The sequence below is a fragment of the Rhipicephalus sanguineus genome, chromosome 1 (genome assembly GCF_013339695.2).
Source record: "Rhipicephalus sanguineus isolate Rsan-2018 chromosome 1, BIME_Rsan_1.4, whole genome shotgun sequence".
Classification (NCBI taxonomy): Eukaryota; Metazoa; Arthropoda; class Arachnida; order Ixodida; family Ixodidae; genus Rhipicephalus; species Rhipicephalus sanguineus.
In genome coordinates, this window is record NC_051176.1 from 230551036 (window position 1) to 230566429 (window position 15394).

General features: G+C 48.8%; 1 protein-coding gene across 3 annotated transcripts in view; it reads right to left on the bottom strand.

Moving 5' to 3' along the window:
* LOC119374039 (calcitonin gene-related peptide type 1 receptor) overlaps positions 1 to 14260 on the bottom strand; it is a 48393-nt gene extending 34133 nt beyond the window's left edge. The window contains exons 1-6 of one of the 3 annotated variants that reach the window (XM_037644110.2): positions 13985 to 14258; positions 12897 to 13093; positions 11376 to 11593; positions 10503 to 10625; positions 9307 to 9401; positions 6086 to 6177 (exon numbers count right to left, since the gene is read on the bottom strand). In XM_037644110.2, the coding sequence (XP_037500038.1) occupies positions 6086 to 6177; positions 9307 to 9401; positions 10503 to 10625; positions 11376 to 11593; positions 12897 to 13093; positions 13985 to 14053 (794 nt within the window). In that variant the 5' untranslated portion in view covers positions 14054 to 14258. Of the gene's footprint in view, positions 1 to 6085; positions 6178 to 9297; positions 9402 to 10502; positions 10626 to 11375; positions 11594 to 12896; positions 13094 to 13984 lie in introns of all 3 variants that reach the window. The other 2 variants (XM_037644101.2, XM_049420124.1) reach the window with 2 other exon arrangements.
* Between the last annotated feature and the right edge of the window lie 1134 nt (positions 14261 to 15394).

Genomic DNA, 15394 nt, shown 5'->3' on the forward strand with positions numbered 1-15394 from the left:
CAATTTCGTAGTCTGTTGCAATGATGGGTATGCGGCGCCAGGCAGGCCACGTGGTGGAAACAGCGGCAACAAGGCGCCACGGAGAACGTGGGAAATGCATCCGCAGACGGTTCCCAGACGCTGGGTCCTTTGTCCGGGGCACCTTGACGACAAAGCAAACCGCCTCGACGGCCAACAACTCTTCCTAACCTGTCAGTCGGTCAGGCGTGCCCAAAGGGTTTTACGAGGGGCGCAGACAACCTGTGAATATTAGACGAACGACCTTCGTGTTGTCGCCGCTCTTGGGGCATCTCTGGAACCGCTGACCCGGAAGAAATCAGGGTAGTCTTAGCCGCAACGTCTCATGCGTCAAAGCGGCGCCAAGCCAGGCAGGCCGATCATAACAGCCCGTCCACCGTCACAGGAGGTCTCGAAGGGGTTGCAGCACCAAAGCACTCCGCAGAGACCGTAGGTCTGCTCCCTTGTAGACGTTGACGCAGGCTGCACCAATCTCTGGACCTGAGCCATGGCCAGCAAACGCCAGAAACGAACCACGCAAGACCCGAGGCACAACAACATAGAGCACTCAACTGACCTCGAGAAATGCCAGGTTACAGTTTTGGTAAAACTCCCTAGAAATTTACAATTGGTGCGCTCACTCGTGAAAATCAAGAATCAGATAACGAAGCCATAACAAACTGAGACCTACTACGTGCGAAGCAAATCAACAGCCTAACGTTTTGTATCATTTCCCAGAGAGATTCACAGCGTTCAAGGCATGCAGGTGCTACGGGCGAAACAAACCGAAAGGAGGTAGTTAATGAATTACGCCTCTCACAGTATAAGTAAAACTCAAAATCAAACTTGCGCGTATGAAAATAAAACAAACAGAGAAACAAAAAACCTACACTACACTGATGCGCATGCTAACAAGTGTGCTGCAATTTACACAAGGTTTATACAGAGGCTTTTACCCTCAGCCCACTTCTCTGTTAAAAATCAACTTGCGCAAAACCCTTTACTCGGGTGTTAGGTTTCGCTAAATGTAAGCAAACACTCAGTTCAACAAGTATCTTAATGTCTGCAGTTATCATGAGGAAGAAAATAAAAGTTACAAAAATCGACATATTCCTTGCTCATCTGCAGACACGCGAACATTAAAAGCAAAACAATTCAGAACTGGATACAAGAGAAATTCTTGGTAGCCTTACACTGTCCGAACATTATGCGGATAAAATAAAATCAACGAAAGCAAAAACCTACACTTCACTGCAAGAACAGAAGGTTTAAACAGAGGCTTTTTACCTTCAGCCTACTTCTCTGTTAAGATAAACTTGCGCGTAAAACATAAAACAAACAGAGAAACAAAATTTACACTTCACTGCAAGAACAGAAGGTTTAAACAGAGGCTTTTACCTTCAGCCTACTTCTCTGTTAAAATCAGCGCAAAACCCTCTACTCGGGTGCTAGCTTTTGCAAAATGTAAGCAAACAAGCAGTTTAACAAATGTCTCAATGTCTGCAGTTAAGATGAGGAGGAAAATAAAACTCAAAAATCGACACAGTCCTTGCTCATCGGCAGACATGCAAACGTTAGACAGCTAAACAAAACAATAATAAAACTGGATACACGACAAATTCTTAGTATCCTTCGTGACACTGCGTAAATTAATGCGGCACCCTTTCAGACGTGCTCTGGGGGGACGCGCATACCACAGTTGTCGATGGGCCAGATCGCGACGGAGGGACAAAAAGCCAACCTGTCCGAAGCACACAGTGGCGGTGACCTTTGTTCCGCGGGCCCCGAACTCCGACAAAGACGCACCCAGACGCTTAAGCTTCCTCATTGTGGGCCGCCCAGAGCAGCGGTCACTCTCTCGCAAACTTGGGGGAGGACCTTTGTCGTTACAGTCGCGTACGCACCACCTCGCTTTGCTCCACCGTTTAGCCTTCCAAAAAGATGATGAAACCAGGCGACCACTTCGGCGTCTCTTTTTCTTGGCCCTCGCGACACGCTTTATGCCTAATCTCGATTTGTGCGAGACCCGCAACTTTTGACTTTTAGAGAACTTTTTCGGGGTTTCCAGCCTCCGCTCGAGGCAACTTGGACCTTTTTCCCTTTCCCCGAAGTTTTCGCTGGCGCCTTTTTCTTTCAGGGCGGCACGGAACGCTCCCCGACTCGGCAATAATACTCGGAAGTACATTGCTCAAAACTCCAGGCGGCTCAACTGGCTTATCCTCGGCGTTATTTCTAGCTGTCTGCACTTCAGAAACAACGCTACAATCGACACTTGCTAAACCAGCCGGCTCGCCATCAGATGTCTCTCCTTGATGAGAGTCATCACCTCGCGCTAATCTAAGCGCTTCATCACCACGCGCTATGTTGAGCGCCTCTCCCTCTCGTGGTAAGCTAAGCGCCTCATCATCTGAACTTTTACAGTCTGCTTCATTAGTGCTTTCTGCTTTCGGAACCTCATGAGCAGACTCACAGGCCATCGGATCCGTCATAGCTGCCGCCGATTCGTCACCAAAACAAAGGCCTTTCGAAAGCATATCCACATCATTCTGAGAGGGATAATGCTCGGGCAGGTTTTGGGACACCAAAGTTTCCGGGGCGAGCAGTCTGAACGGTCCCTCACTTTCAACGCGGGCTAATGGCAAACACACACTTTCATTTTCAACTACTTGCCATGCACACGGGCGTTCCCCTGTGGTCACCTCATTTGTCGAAGAGTACGGATGTACACTATCAAACGTTGCGGCAGAGTCCCGCGGTACGTTTTCCTCAACTAATTCCTGAATGGGGGGTTTCAATTGTTCCAGATCATTGTCGCTGCTGTCCCCAAAACAGAGAGCATTCCTAGGCTTGCGGCAGCCGATTGCGATGTGACCTAGCTCTTTGCAACGGTGGCATACAACCGGCTTCCTAGCCTTAAACGCCTTTTCTTTCTTTCGATCTTCTGAGTGGCTCACTGTAGACGTGGACTTAGCAGGACTGCCTTTCTTTTTCTTATCTGAGGGTGCTATCTCGTTATTCGGGTAGTTTGATGCCTGATAAAGTGCTAAAGCCAATCGCCTTTTCTCATGTCTTCTTCAGCCCATCTTTTGTTCTTCTCAACTTCCTCCCAGCACTCCTCAATTTCATCATCCTCCGCCCCGCATTCCTGAATAGCCTTAATCAGCTGTGGCTCTCTCTCTTCTCTCCCAACCTTAATTCCCAGCTCTTCACACAGTAGTAAGAGGTCTGGTCTCTCTAGCTTCTTTACCAACTCCATGGTCCTCAAGAGTGAGGACTTTCTATCCGCCGTGACGTTAGGTAGCGAACAAGCGAAGCCTAGACGCACGGTAAAAACACTGCTAGTTTTAGAACATGAAAACTAAATTGGTGAATAGCTGTGACGTATGGTAGCGGTACAACGAAGCCTATACGCACAGAAGATTACACACAGATTTAGAAAACTTCAAAAGCTAAAACCTGGCAAAACTCAAAGAAAGTCAAGCACTCACCATATCGTTGAGGCCCGAGTCAAGCATGGGTCATCCCGTTGCTGCTAACCAGTAGATGTGTTCCAGTTGTCAGCAGCATCCCACCGCTGCCATCCAGTTGATGTAGTCGGGGTTCTGCCCAGATGACCGGAGCCAGCCAGAGTCCCGGGGAGATGTCGAGGAGAGGAGCCCGGAGCTGTTAACAGTAACGTTTATTTACAGGTAGCGTGTTGCTACATGATGGGGTTAGCATCATGGAAGCTCTCGGAGCTCGTGAGAGCTTGAGAGAACTTGTGAGAGCTTCTCGGGAGCGCATCGGCGCTCGCATTTTATGTCCTGGCCTTCCTAGGGTTCCCTGTAGGAAAAAACAAAGGAGGCCAGCACAGTCCAATGAAAATTTCCATCTTCACCTCCGCCCCCAAAAGGGGAAGGTGAAACGCCGCCTCCTTCCCAACCCACGAAAGGAGAAAGAGGCACATCCAGTTCGTCCCATGGCGAGGGAAAAACACTGCCCACCGCGCACACACGGCACAGCACGAAGACGTTGAGTCTTACGTGGAAGTCAATTTCGTAGTCTGTTGCAATGATGGGTATGCGGCGCCAGGCAGGCCACGTGGTGGAAACAGCGGCAACAAGGCGCCACGGAGAACGTGGGAAATGCATCCGCAGACGGTTCCCAGACTCTGGGTCCTTTGTCCGGGGCACCTTGACGACAAAGCAAGCCACCTCGACGGCCAACAACTCTTCCTAACCTGTCAGTCGGTCAGGCGTGCCCAAAGGGTTTTACGAGGGGCGCGACAACCTGTGAATATTAGACGAACGACCTTCGTGTTGTCGCCGCTCTTGGGGCATCTCTGGAACCGCTGACCCGGAAGAAATCAGGTAGAGGGACTTTAGGGTAGTCTTAGCCGCAACGTCTCATGCGTCAAAGCGGCGCCAAGCCAGGCAGGCCGATCATAACAGTACCCCCCACCCAAAAGTTTGCGGAACGCGAAATTTCCGAAAAAGCGATATTCCCGCTTTGTTTGAGAACATAGCCTCCAAATAGATGTTCCAGCCTGCAGTAGTCCTTGCGACCTACGCAACTACATGCTAGGTCAGAAGCGCCGTGCACTAACAGAGCAGAAATTCGCATTTAAAGTGGAGCTTTAAATGCGAATTTCGAAAACTTTTGTGGGCGGGTCGTGCTGATGAAAGACAGTGTCTATATGGTACCATCGTATTGGCAGAGCGCCTGTCGGCAAATCTGACTTTACATTGTAAGGCAGTAATGAAAAGAAAGAGGCAAAACGCGTGCGCGCCAGTTAGTTTGATAGAAAACCACTCAGGATTTAAAAGCGAGTGAATGCGAGCCAGTTGGTAAGAATCCATGGTTAAAAACAGCGCGAAGAAGACGCGGACAAGAAAGAACACAGGACTACTGCACTCAGGATTGATTGCGTTCAATGTATATTGCAAAGTAGACTCGGCCCCGCCACGGTGGTCTAGTGGTTATGGCGCTCGACTGCTGACCCGAAGGTCGCGGGATCGAATCCCGGCCGCGGCGGCTGCATTTTCGATGGAGGCGAAAATGTTTGAGGCCCGTGTACTTAGATTTAGGTGCACGTTAAAGAACCCCAGGTGGTCGAAATTTCCGGAGCCCTCCACTACGGCGTCTCTCATAATCATATGGTGGTTTTGGGACGTTAAACCCCAGATATTATTATTATTAAAGTAGACTCGGGTTTATTCTTGTGACGCGAACTTGTCGTTACAGTTGTCTGACGGTTAAAGAAGTTGGTGTGGGGTGAAATGTCAAGGCGGTCACGCACGCCTGCGGTGAAGTGAGCAGGGTCACTTTATATGCGGGGAGGCTTATCTCGACGAAATGGTCGAGTTGGCTTTTACGAGGACGCGCAGATGCGGCCGCACACCTTTTATCGCCGATCGGGGCCGTGGCGTCTGCCAGAGATAAAAATGCTCCGTGCGCTAGGGCCTCACTCCTTCAGCGAATACTTGGGGGCCCCCCGCCGTATGAACAAGACCTCTTCCTGACGTCTTTCAGGACGCCGAGCTGTGCGCGCCGAGGCTTATCTCAGTCGACAAGTTGCGAGGGCCGACTTGTTTGCGCTTGGGGGCATTAAAAATCAATTTCTGGCGGCGATACGGCAACCTCTCGACACGCAGTGTCAAGGTTAAGCGGTGCTGCTCGAAGCAGGCCAATAGGGCGCTGAAGTTGTGTATCGTCGTCGCTAAACAGTATAACATGTCGCACCATCTGTAGTGTGTATGTCAACTAACGACACTTGCTTCTGGGCCGAGATAGCTGGAGGCATTGACCTCCAGAGAAGCAGTCGATGCTGTCAGCAGATGCACCCATAGTGGGGGATTTTCTACGGGGAATTTCTGCACCGGCTGCCCTTCTGCGTAGGATACGACGCAATATGGTTGCGAACAAACTTGATGTCAGCTCTGTGACAGCACATTTTTATGAAGTATATTATCTTATGAAGCGAGCCATTTTCGCGGTTACACGCTATCACTATGCAGTTAAAGACTATCAATATATATTTTAAATGAAATATACACGTTTTAGAAAGCAAGGCGTCTCGAGCTAATTGTCATGCTGAAAGTAGACTCACTTGTACCAGTTGAAGATGAACAATGCCGGTATCAGCGACAGCACCGAGAGCGTGAAGAGACCGATGGAGTAGTGGTATACGCCGACGTACTCCTGCAATGAAACGATAAGACAGCTGGCGTGCGCAGTCATTGTGGCAGAATCAGTACTGATGCATAGTTAAACGGAGAGCACCAGACCTCGAGCAACTATATAACAAAATAACAATGCTGCACTGCTTCACCTCCTATAAGCTAGAAGTGTTTCCTTTTCTTTTTATCGCCCGCCACGGTGGTCTAGTGGCTATGGTGTTCGACGGCTGACCCGGAAGTCGCGGGATCGAATCCCGGCCGCGGCGGCCGCATTTTCGATGGAGGCGAAAATGCTTGAGGCCCGTGTACTTAGATTTAGGTGCACTTTATTGAACACCAGATGATCAAAATTGCCGGAGCCCTTCACTATACGGTGCCTCGCATAATCAAAATTATGGATTTGGGACGAAAAACCCCAACAATTACTATTATTTTATTTTTATCCTTGCGCATACTAAAACATCTATTAGGTGTCTCACCTATTCTTTAAAAAGGCGGACATCACTTAAAGGACGGAGCATGATTTGAAATTAGCTTATTAACAAAATTTCGTTACTTTTATTAATTCTGTCATATAGGCGTGCCCAGGGTTCTCCTTCAGGGGGGGGGGGGGGGCGAAGGCGGGCGAAGGTTCATCGCAGCGCCCCCCTCCCTATTAAGTCAATGTATAGGACATACTTTGCGCCCTCCCCCCTCTTAGGTGACTGGGGGGGGGGGGGGCTGCCATCCTGTCGCCCCTCCTGCGCACGCCTATGAATTCTGTTAATTACTGCATCACCCAAAATACTTATAACGCCGATCCGCTCTGTTCTAGAAATACCGTCTATCATCGGTATCGAAGTACTACTGCAGTGGTTTGCAAAATGTGCAATGAAATACGTTGGCGTTCCAGTTAGTGTTATCTCACGGTGGCAAGAAAGTGAGAGAGAGGTTTGTTCAGAAAGGCAGAGAGGCAAAGACTTTTCAGTAAGGTAATAACGTGGAATGTGATTGTAGTACCACGGCCGCTTGATGGTTGCCGTAGTACACCTGATCAACTAAAAATAAATGTCAAGGCCGGTTAGCTGTAGTCAGCAACGGCTTCGTGGCCCTCATTTTCCCGCGATATGGTTTATACTTTGTCGCACGCATTGTGTACGAACATCTCTCGCCGATCTGGTGCTAAATCTCAAGATATAACATAAATTCGGAGCTTGAGTTCGATTTCGCAGTTGCAACCAATCATGCTTTTGTGACGGCGTCACTTACGCATTGGTCAGACTTTGAGCGAAAAGGAACGTCGTCAAGCACCAGTGGTTTCCTGATTTCAGCTGTGTGTTCTTTCATTCGCTCACTGTGAATGGCTACGCGTGGATCACACCAGTCCAGTGAGTAAGAGGGAAAGCGGTAGCATACATTTTTTTACCATCTCTAAAAGGCACTGTTTTCTTTAGATGGTTCTCTTTATTTTTCTTCCGTCCGTTCATAGGAGGTGTGCTTTTGTAGGGCGGCCCGCAACGACATCATGCATTTCAGAGACTGCACCTTTTCGGGTGGCGCAATCGAAGCGTAGCACGCGGCATGCAAAATAGGCGGATATATATCTCCTCCATTGACGCATAATCGCCGCTTTGATACGCGTATGCAGGAGCTGGGGGCTCGTGATAAACGCAACAACGAGGAAAGGGCTCGCCAGAATGACCAGAAGGGCTCCCGGCAAAGTCGGCGTTGAACAGTGGACACAGAAGCGGAGCAGGAAGTTCAATGGAGGGACGAATGGGGCTGGTTGATGCCAGTTCATATTATTTTCTTGCGCTGTAAGCCAGGGGCGTAGCCAGAAATTTTTTTCGGGGGGGGGGGGGGGGAGTTCAACCATACTTTGTGTATGTTCGTGCGTGCGTTTGTATGTGTGCGTGTATACATACGCAAGCAAAACCGAAAATTTTCGGGGGGTTTGGTTTGAACCCCCCCCCCCCTGGCTACACCCCTGCTGTAAGCACGGAAACAGGAGAACACGGGAAAACCAATGTAGCGCAAGCAGGTAGGAACAGAAAGCTTGGTGTGCCAGAGGGAAGAGGTGAACGCCAAGACCCTTCTTCTTAATGCCTATTGGAACAAAGAAGGAAATAACCGGACATATGATAACTAACGTAACACTGAAACTATAACGCAAAGATTACGCAGCTGTCACTGGATATTTTGAACAGTTCACAAACATAATCCATGTACTTTTACAGCAGTTCATATCGCAAACCACCGACAGCGGTGTGAAACGTTTGCAAGATTGCGCTCGTTATGCTATCAGCGCCATTTGGAGGAGCTTAGGGGGTGAAGAAAATTGATGCTATTTGCACGTGGGACCAGTGGCGTAGGCAGAAATTTTTTCCGGGGGGGAGGGGGGGGGGGTCACGTCCCTGATCTGACATGGGGTCCGGGCACGTAAGTCAGTGTGGTCGAGTGTCACATGGCAGAAAAAAACTTCGGGGGGGGGGGGGGCAGTGTGCCCCCTTCCCCCTGGCTACGCCACTGCGTGGGACATGCGTAAAAGTGCTTACTCAGATCTGCTTAGCGTCATGGACAGCTGTATATACAGAATGCTCCTCCTCAAAAAGTATTTGCTAGTCTACAACGTGCGGTTCGTGTCTTCGCACTCCCTCTTGACGAATCATGAGGCACGTGTGCATGCAGCAGGGGCGTAGCCAGGGGGGGGGGGGGGGGGGTTGGAGGGGTTCAAACCCCCCCGAAATTTTTCAGTTTTGCTTGCCTATATATACACGCACACATACAAACGCACGCACGAACATACATAAAGTATGGTTGAACCCCCCCCCCCCCCCTCCCCCGAAAAAAATTTCTGGCTACGCCCCTGGCATGCAGCAAACGTATGCGTTTCAACTGAGGCATATACATCGCGCGTTGACTTCAGGTCGCTTACACGCAAAGACTTGTACAACTCAACAGAGAGAGCGACATACACTGGGTGTGTCATCGAAGCACGAAACACTTTAGGAAAATTGCGTCTCAACAATGCCGCTACCAACTAAATACGGATTCGTAAGCGTAAATCAAAAAGTCATGCAATAATCGGCGAGAATGCTTGCGTCTGGAGCATTGTCGTGTAATTACAGTGTTTATAGGTGGAGGAACCAAACTGGCCACAGACCCCACTGACCCACGGCTTGGGCGCACAGCTTGTGTAGAAGGTCCTCTGAACGTTCATCAGCCGATACCAGGAGCCGTTTTCATGGCACCACCTTGTCGAGTAGTCTGCATCGGTCCCGAAAACACAAGAAAAAACACGCTTCAATAGAAATAAAAGGGGGCGGGGGGTGGGAGAGAGATAAGATCGCATTACATAAGCACTTGAATTTCGATCCGGTTCTTTTTATTATTTTTTTTTCAGACCTTGAAATCGTGGGATATAGCAATCGGCCATTGTGATAAACCATCAAACGCCGACTGAACGGTTCAAGCTAGCAAAACTTCAGCATACTTAGTTGCCGCATTGTATCTTAATGGAACCAATAGAGAGTTTTAGCTAGTTACGGAAATACGGTACGCAAATACGCTACCGTATGACGGTACCGCTCCTCCTTTCCAGGTCGTCGACCTTCTGCCGGTGAAGGCACCCCAACACCACAAAAGCTTTTTCAAAATTTACTGTGGGGTTGTCACGGCTTATTGTTGCCTGTCAGCCCACGCATTGTTAACGAGACACCTGCCGTATGGGGTACGCATTGTCACTGGAACGGGGAGCGGCAAAAGTGCAACCAGCGGGAAAGGAGGAACGCTACCGCACTGCCTTACCGTATTTGCGTACCGTATTTCCGTAACTTGCTAAAACTCTCTATTTATTCGGCACCTTTCTCAGTATACATTCGTAAAATAGTCGTGGTATTCCAATGAATTGTAGAATTTCGTTTCTTCGAGGGTAACAGGGTTGACTGAGAACACAAGATAGCAAATATCATCGTGAGTTATCACTGGGATGATAGTGACATCGGCAGTCGTGTCTGCTCATATAATACAAGTCGGTATATCAACGTGTACGGATCGATCTGTCAGTGCCGCATTTTTTCCTTACAGCACGAACTCGTCATTCCAATCAGTTGCGAGTATATGATCAGCGTGAGAGCACCGCTTACGCAATGCTGGCGGCGCCCTGAGCGGCTGTCAAGCTTGCATCACACAAATACTTCCACTTTACAGCTGCCCACGCGGTCCCGGCCTTGTAATGGCTATCGTTGTTGTTAATCAGCATGACCTCCGTACACGCCGGTGGACGTGACTTCGGTACGTCGCATGGAAGCTAGGTATGGACAAGGCATAAGCTATATGGCGAGGTGCCCTCAATTCGCAATCACTCACATTCGCAGTGGGGCTTCGAGTAGATGTAGAGAACTCGTGGACAGACCTTCGATACGTTCCTGTTAACCTCAGTATCTTCGTAGCACGTGAGACCATCCCACGTGCGATTGCAATATACCCCGTCTGTAAAAAAGATTAGGAGTCAGAGATACACTTGTTTAGTTACGTGGCACGTTATACTTTCTGTTGGCCAGCGAAACCTGATGAAATACGCCAGCGGGAAAGACTACACTACTAATTTGGGTTCTAAGATGCGCTACTCGTCATTCTGGCGTCGTTTGTTTAATATGTGCCCTGCGGCCTGTACGTATAATTTCGAAGCTGCCTTGCCTGCCGTAGGTCACCGTGTTGACAAATGAAAAAAAAATCGTGACCCCGAAACACGATGTCAAGGCGTTACCGTGACTGATGCGATAAGATTACACGGCTGGAATATGCACCATACTATGCATGGACAACGGCAGGGGGGTGGCAAAGGGACACTTGCCCCCCACCCAAGCGCCCCCCCCCCCCTCCGCTGCGATGCACTACGGCTTTGCAACCCCCCCCCCCCCCGCCTTCCAAGACAAAATCCTGCCGACGCCCATGATGCTGTGCGGCCGAATTAAGCGGTAACGACCAGCAACTCATTCTAAACAAGATTACATCGCCGTCACCTCGCAGAGTAACATGACCTAAGTACTGTAGCCGAAAATAGTACGTCAGGAGAGCCTTTGATATCACTGCCACTAAACCTGGCGCGAAAAAAAAAATACTTTTATGAAGTGCACAAAACCGTGCGACAGCAGTCGCGCGCGTGACCACCAAGAATGCCAGCGTGTGGAGCCAGCCTTAACAGGAAAGTATAACGAGGCTCCGTAGAGGCAGGCTCACCCGTTCTCTGCGGCGTGTCCAGCATGTATTGACAGCAGGCGATGGCCTCGCGGACGCAGTTTGCCCACAGACGCCCGATGGCCTTGGTGCGGAAGGCCAAGAAGAGCGGGCTGTTCTCGTTGTTAATGTCGGGTAAGTGGCAGTCCTCTTCATTTGGTGGTCGCGTATCACTTGTGCAGTTCAAGCAGATCTTGGGGAAACCGACCTTGTAGCACACTCTGCACAGCGGTGGTCCAAAAAGAGATGGGTTCGATTCCCGGCAGCGGCGGCCGCATTTCGATGGGGGGCCCAATGCAAAAACGCCCGTGTACGTCGATTTGGGCGTACGCTAAAGAGCCCCAGATGCTCAAAAGTAGTCCACAGTCATCATTTACGGCGGGCCACATAATCATATCGTGTTTTAGCACGCAAAACTCCAGAATTTAATGAATTCACAAAACCATCGACAATAATTGTCCGCATAAGCGAATAGCCAAACGGTTTTAGAAACATAACGCATGACTGCGCTAAAAAACACGGACAAGGAAGAGATGCACACAGGACGGGCGTCTCTTTCTTGTCCGTGTTTTTTAGCGCAGCCATGCATTATGTTCCAAGTATACACCTACTAGCCCAAACGAAAGCGTTACTGCTTTTAGAAAGTTTTGTTAAAAGAATCATGCGCCTGATGGCGTATATTTGTTGCTACGAGAACATACAGATGGTGAATTGCTTAATAAAATATTTGTGGCGCAGCTGAGACAAGCAAGAAGACAAGAGAATACAGGACAGGGCGCCAGACTTTCAAATAGTTTATTTTCCTATCCTATCCTCTCGTCTCTTGTTTTCTTGCTTGTCTCACTTGCTCCACAAATATTTTATTAAGCTATGCACCAACTCGCCCAGCGTCACACTCTGCTAATACAGATGGTGCTTGTCTGATTTCGTAATTCAGCAGAGAACACAGCCGTTAACCAGTACATAATTATCAGGGCCGGACCCCTCTCCTGCGCACACCACAGGATATGGGAACAATACCGTTTTACCACAGCCAGCTAAACCAAGAAACGCACCAAAGCTCTCGCGCAACATGCACGTGCCTGGGAAGAACGATAATTTGCTGACGATGTCACGGTGGAATGTCTTCACCCGAGCAACGAACAGTTGTCATGTAATGCGTTGTTGTTCGTTGCAATAATCTTCACAAACTTCGCAATATTTCACGAAAATCTTGACGATATGCATATTTCACCGTTGCAAATGTCCTGAACTCAAAGGATTGTGAGTACTACGTTAACATCGAAGTTTTCTTCTTGTTTTTTAACACGTCAGTGTCCGGCAACAAATGCGCCTCGTAACACGGTTTCGAGACGCATTTGCTTTCCTATGTATATTACATTACAACGAAAAGAAAAGAAAGCCATGCAGGCCGTAAGTGCATCTGACGTGTGCGAGCTGATGTTCACGTTCAAGATGGACATCTACATAAGAAAGATAAAAAAAATAAAGGGGGAGTGGGACAGGAGGGAGGGGGTGTCTTACTTTTTCTGGTACTCTTCGCGTAGTCCATTGGTGTACATGTAGCATTCCACGGCGGCCTTCTCGATGAACTTGTCCACGGCGTAGGGGTCTCCGCGAAATGTGCACGTCCCATTGCGCTCGTGCTTTTCGCTGCGTTCGCCTTCTGGCGCGTGAGCCAGGTGGCGAGCCTGAAACTCCAGCGTCGCGCCGGGCAGCGCCTGCGGGCGCACCAGTCGAGATGCGCACCACGACACGTTACAGAGCACTACTTACGAATGAGGACGCTATAGGTTCTTTTGTACGAAGCATGCGCACGCTATCGAGGCCGACAGCGAAGAACTTGGAGAGACGGGCCAACTGTTCCAAATAACGGAATTATGTTGTAGTTGCTGAAGGCAAGTAATTGGCTAAGCAGTATGCATTCGTCACTCAAGGCTTGGGAGAAATCTTGAGTGACGAATTCACACTGTATGCTTAGTGTCCTTAAGATATGTTCACGATGCGCTAGCCCTTTCTATAGACTTTACGAAAGTAGATCAATGGGGAACCTTAAATTCAGTGATTACAGACATAACGAGAAGTACAATGTGACAAACCCTCTATAAACATTTTCGTATGACGAATGCATACAATCGCAATTAATGACAGTATAAGGAACTCTGTGTTTTTTTCCAGCTGTAGTTTGTTGAGGTACAGCCTTCGTGGGTTCCCTTGTCTCGAAAACCGTGCTTGGCGGTCCCGCGTGGATAATCAGATAAATCAAAGGAATGATTTGACGGCAGTCAATCTGCCACATGGCATGGCCCCACTTTGAAGTGCAACAATGCCACTAGATATTTTTGTGACGATTACCCCGACTCTCAATTTATCAACATGTGCCGTAATGCTTGTACTTAGGAATGTCGTCGACTTAACTTGATTAATTAGTGAAATGATGCATATTCTCTTTTTTTTTACAAATGATTCCCACAGGGCAGGCAATTCAGTCGCAGTGGCGTAATTAAAGTAATTTTGTCGGCCTTTTTTTAAACGCGTTTAATTAAAAAAAAGAACTATTTCAAAATCATTGTTGCGCAGAGCATGCATGTAACGTTAGTGATGGTACTCACAAGAAGCAACTGGCAGGCGAACGAGAAGATGAGGCAGTAGGCCCACCAACGCGACGAGTGGTAAGACATGTCGTCACAAGCGAAATGGAGGTCCTTGGTCGAACGACGAAGCTTGGCATCAGGGAAAACGGAACCGAAACGTCCACGCTGGTCTCTGATGCAACGTGTTCATTGTCACTTATTGCGCGTTGTTTTGTTCCACGCTGTGTACTCTAATACGGAGTGTCCTCACTGGATCCACAGGCAGGGCAACCTTGCCCGCGCAGCAATCACGAGAAAGTCCTAAAAAAGAAAGAATGCGTTTAAAACAAGTGAGGCACGGCCCGTAATTGTTATGGATACTAACCGATAAAAAAAATCCTATATGCGGGGTGCTCCAGCTAACTCTAGCAAGAGTTTCAATATACGCCGACGCACTTGTCGACGACGCGACCACATGTATGTTGCTGACTATTGCACGAAGTAAGTAATAAGAATAATTGTTGGCGTTTTACGTCCCAAAACCACGATATGGTTTTGAGGGGACGCCGTGGTGGAGGGCTCCGGATATTTTGACCATCTGGTGTCCTTTATGCTGCACCTAAAAATCTAAGTACACCGGCCTTTAGCATTTCGCCTCCATCGAAATGCGGTCGCAGCGGCCGGGATTCGACCCATGAGCACCTTCGGGTCAGCAGTCGAGCCCCATAACCACTAAATCACTGTGGCGGGATCACGGAATAAGTCGCATTTTTTTTTGCGTTCGACTTAACTGCTTAATTAGCCAAGGTTAATTAACCAACTTTTTAAGCAACGAAGCTGGGCAAGAAATTCCAATGCGAAAGTTGTAGATCGGTTTGCAAAACGTCAGATTTGACAGTTTCTAACATTCTATAGCGTTTTTCTTCTCCCCCCTTCTTCTCTCCTGTAGTGCGCGAACAGTGACTATTCTGTGGTCCAGACCACAGAATAGAGTGCAGCTTTATTCTGTGGACCACACAATAAACTTGCGCGCTGTGGACTGTGCAGAAATGTTCTGTAGCCTAAGCAGCCCACCTCTCTTGACGACGGTTCCTGCGCACCCGACCACAGAATAGAGTCCCAATCTATTCTGTGGACCAGACCACAGGGTAAACTGCAGCTTTGTTCTGTGAACTATAGACCACAAAATAAATTGCAGCTTTATTTTGTGGACCACACCAAAGAGGCTTGTGCTGTGGACCGTGCGCACCAGACAACGCTGTAGCCCAAACAGCCCACCTCTCTTTACGACGGGTTTCTCTCACAAATTGGTGGGGTTTATTCTGTGGTCTAATTCACAGAATAAGCACCGCGCTCTCCTCTCTTGACGACAGCTTCTCTCGCGAATCGCCATATTCGCTGGCAGCTTTGTGAATATAAGTCCGGACCAAGGAGGCCATTTCCGGGCAT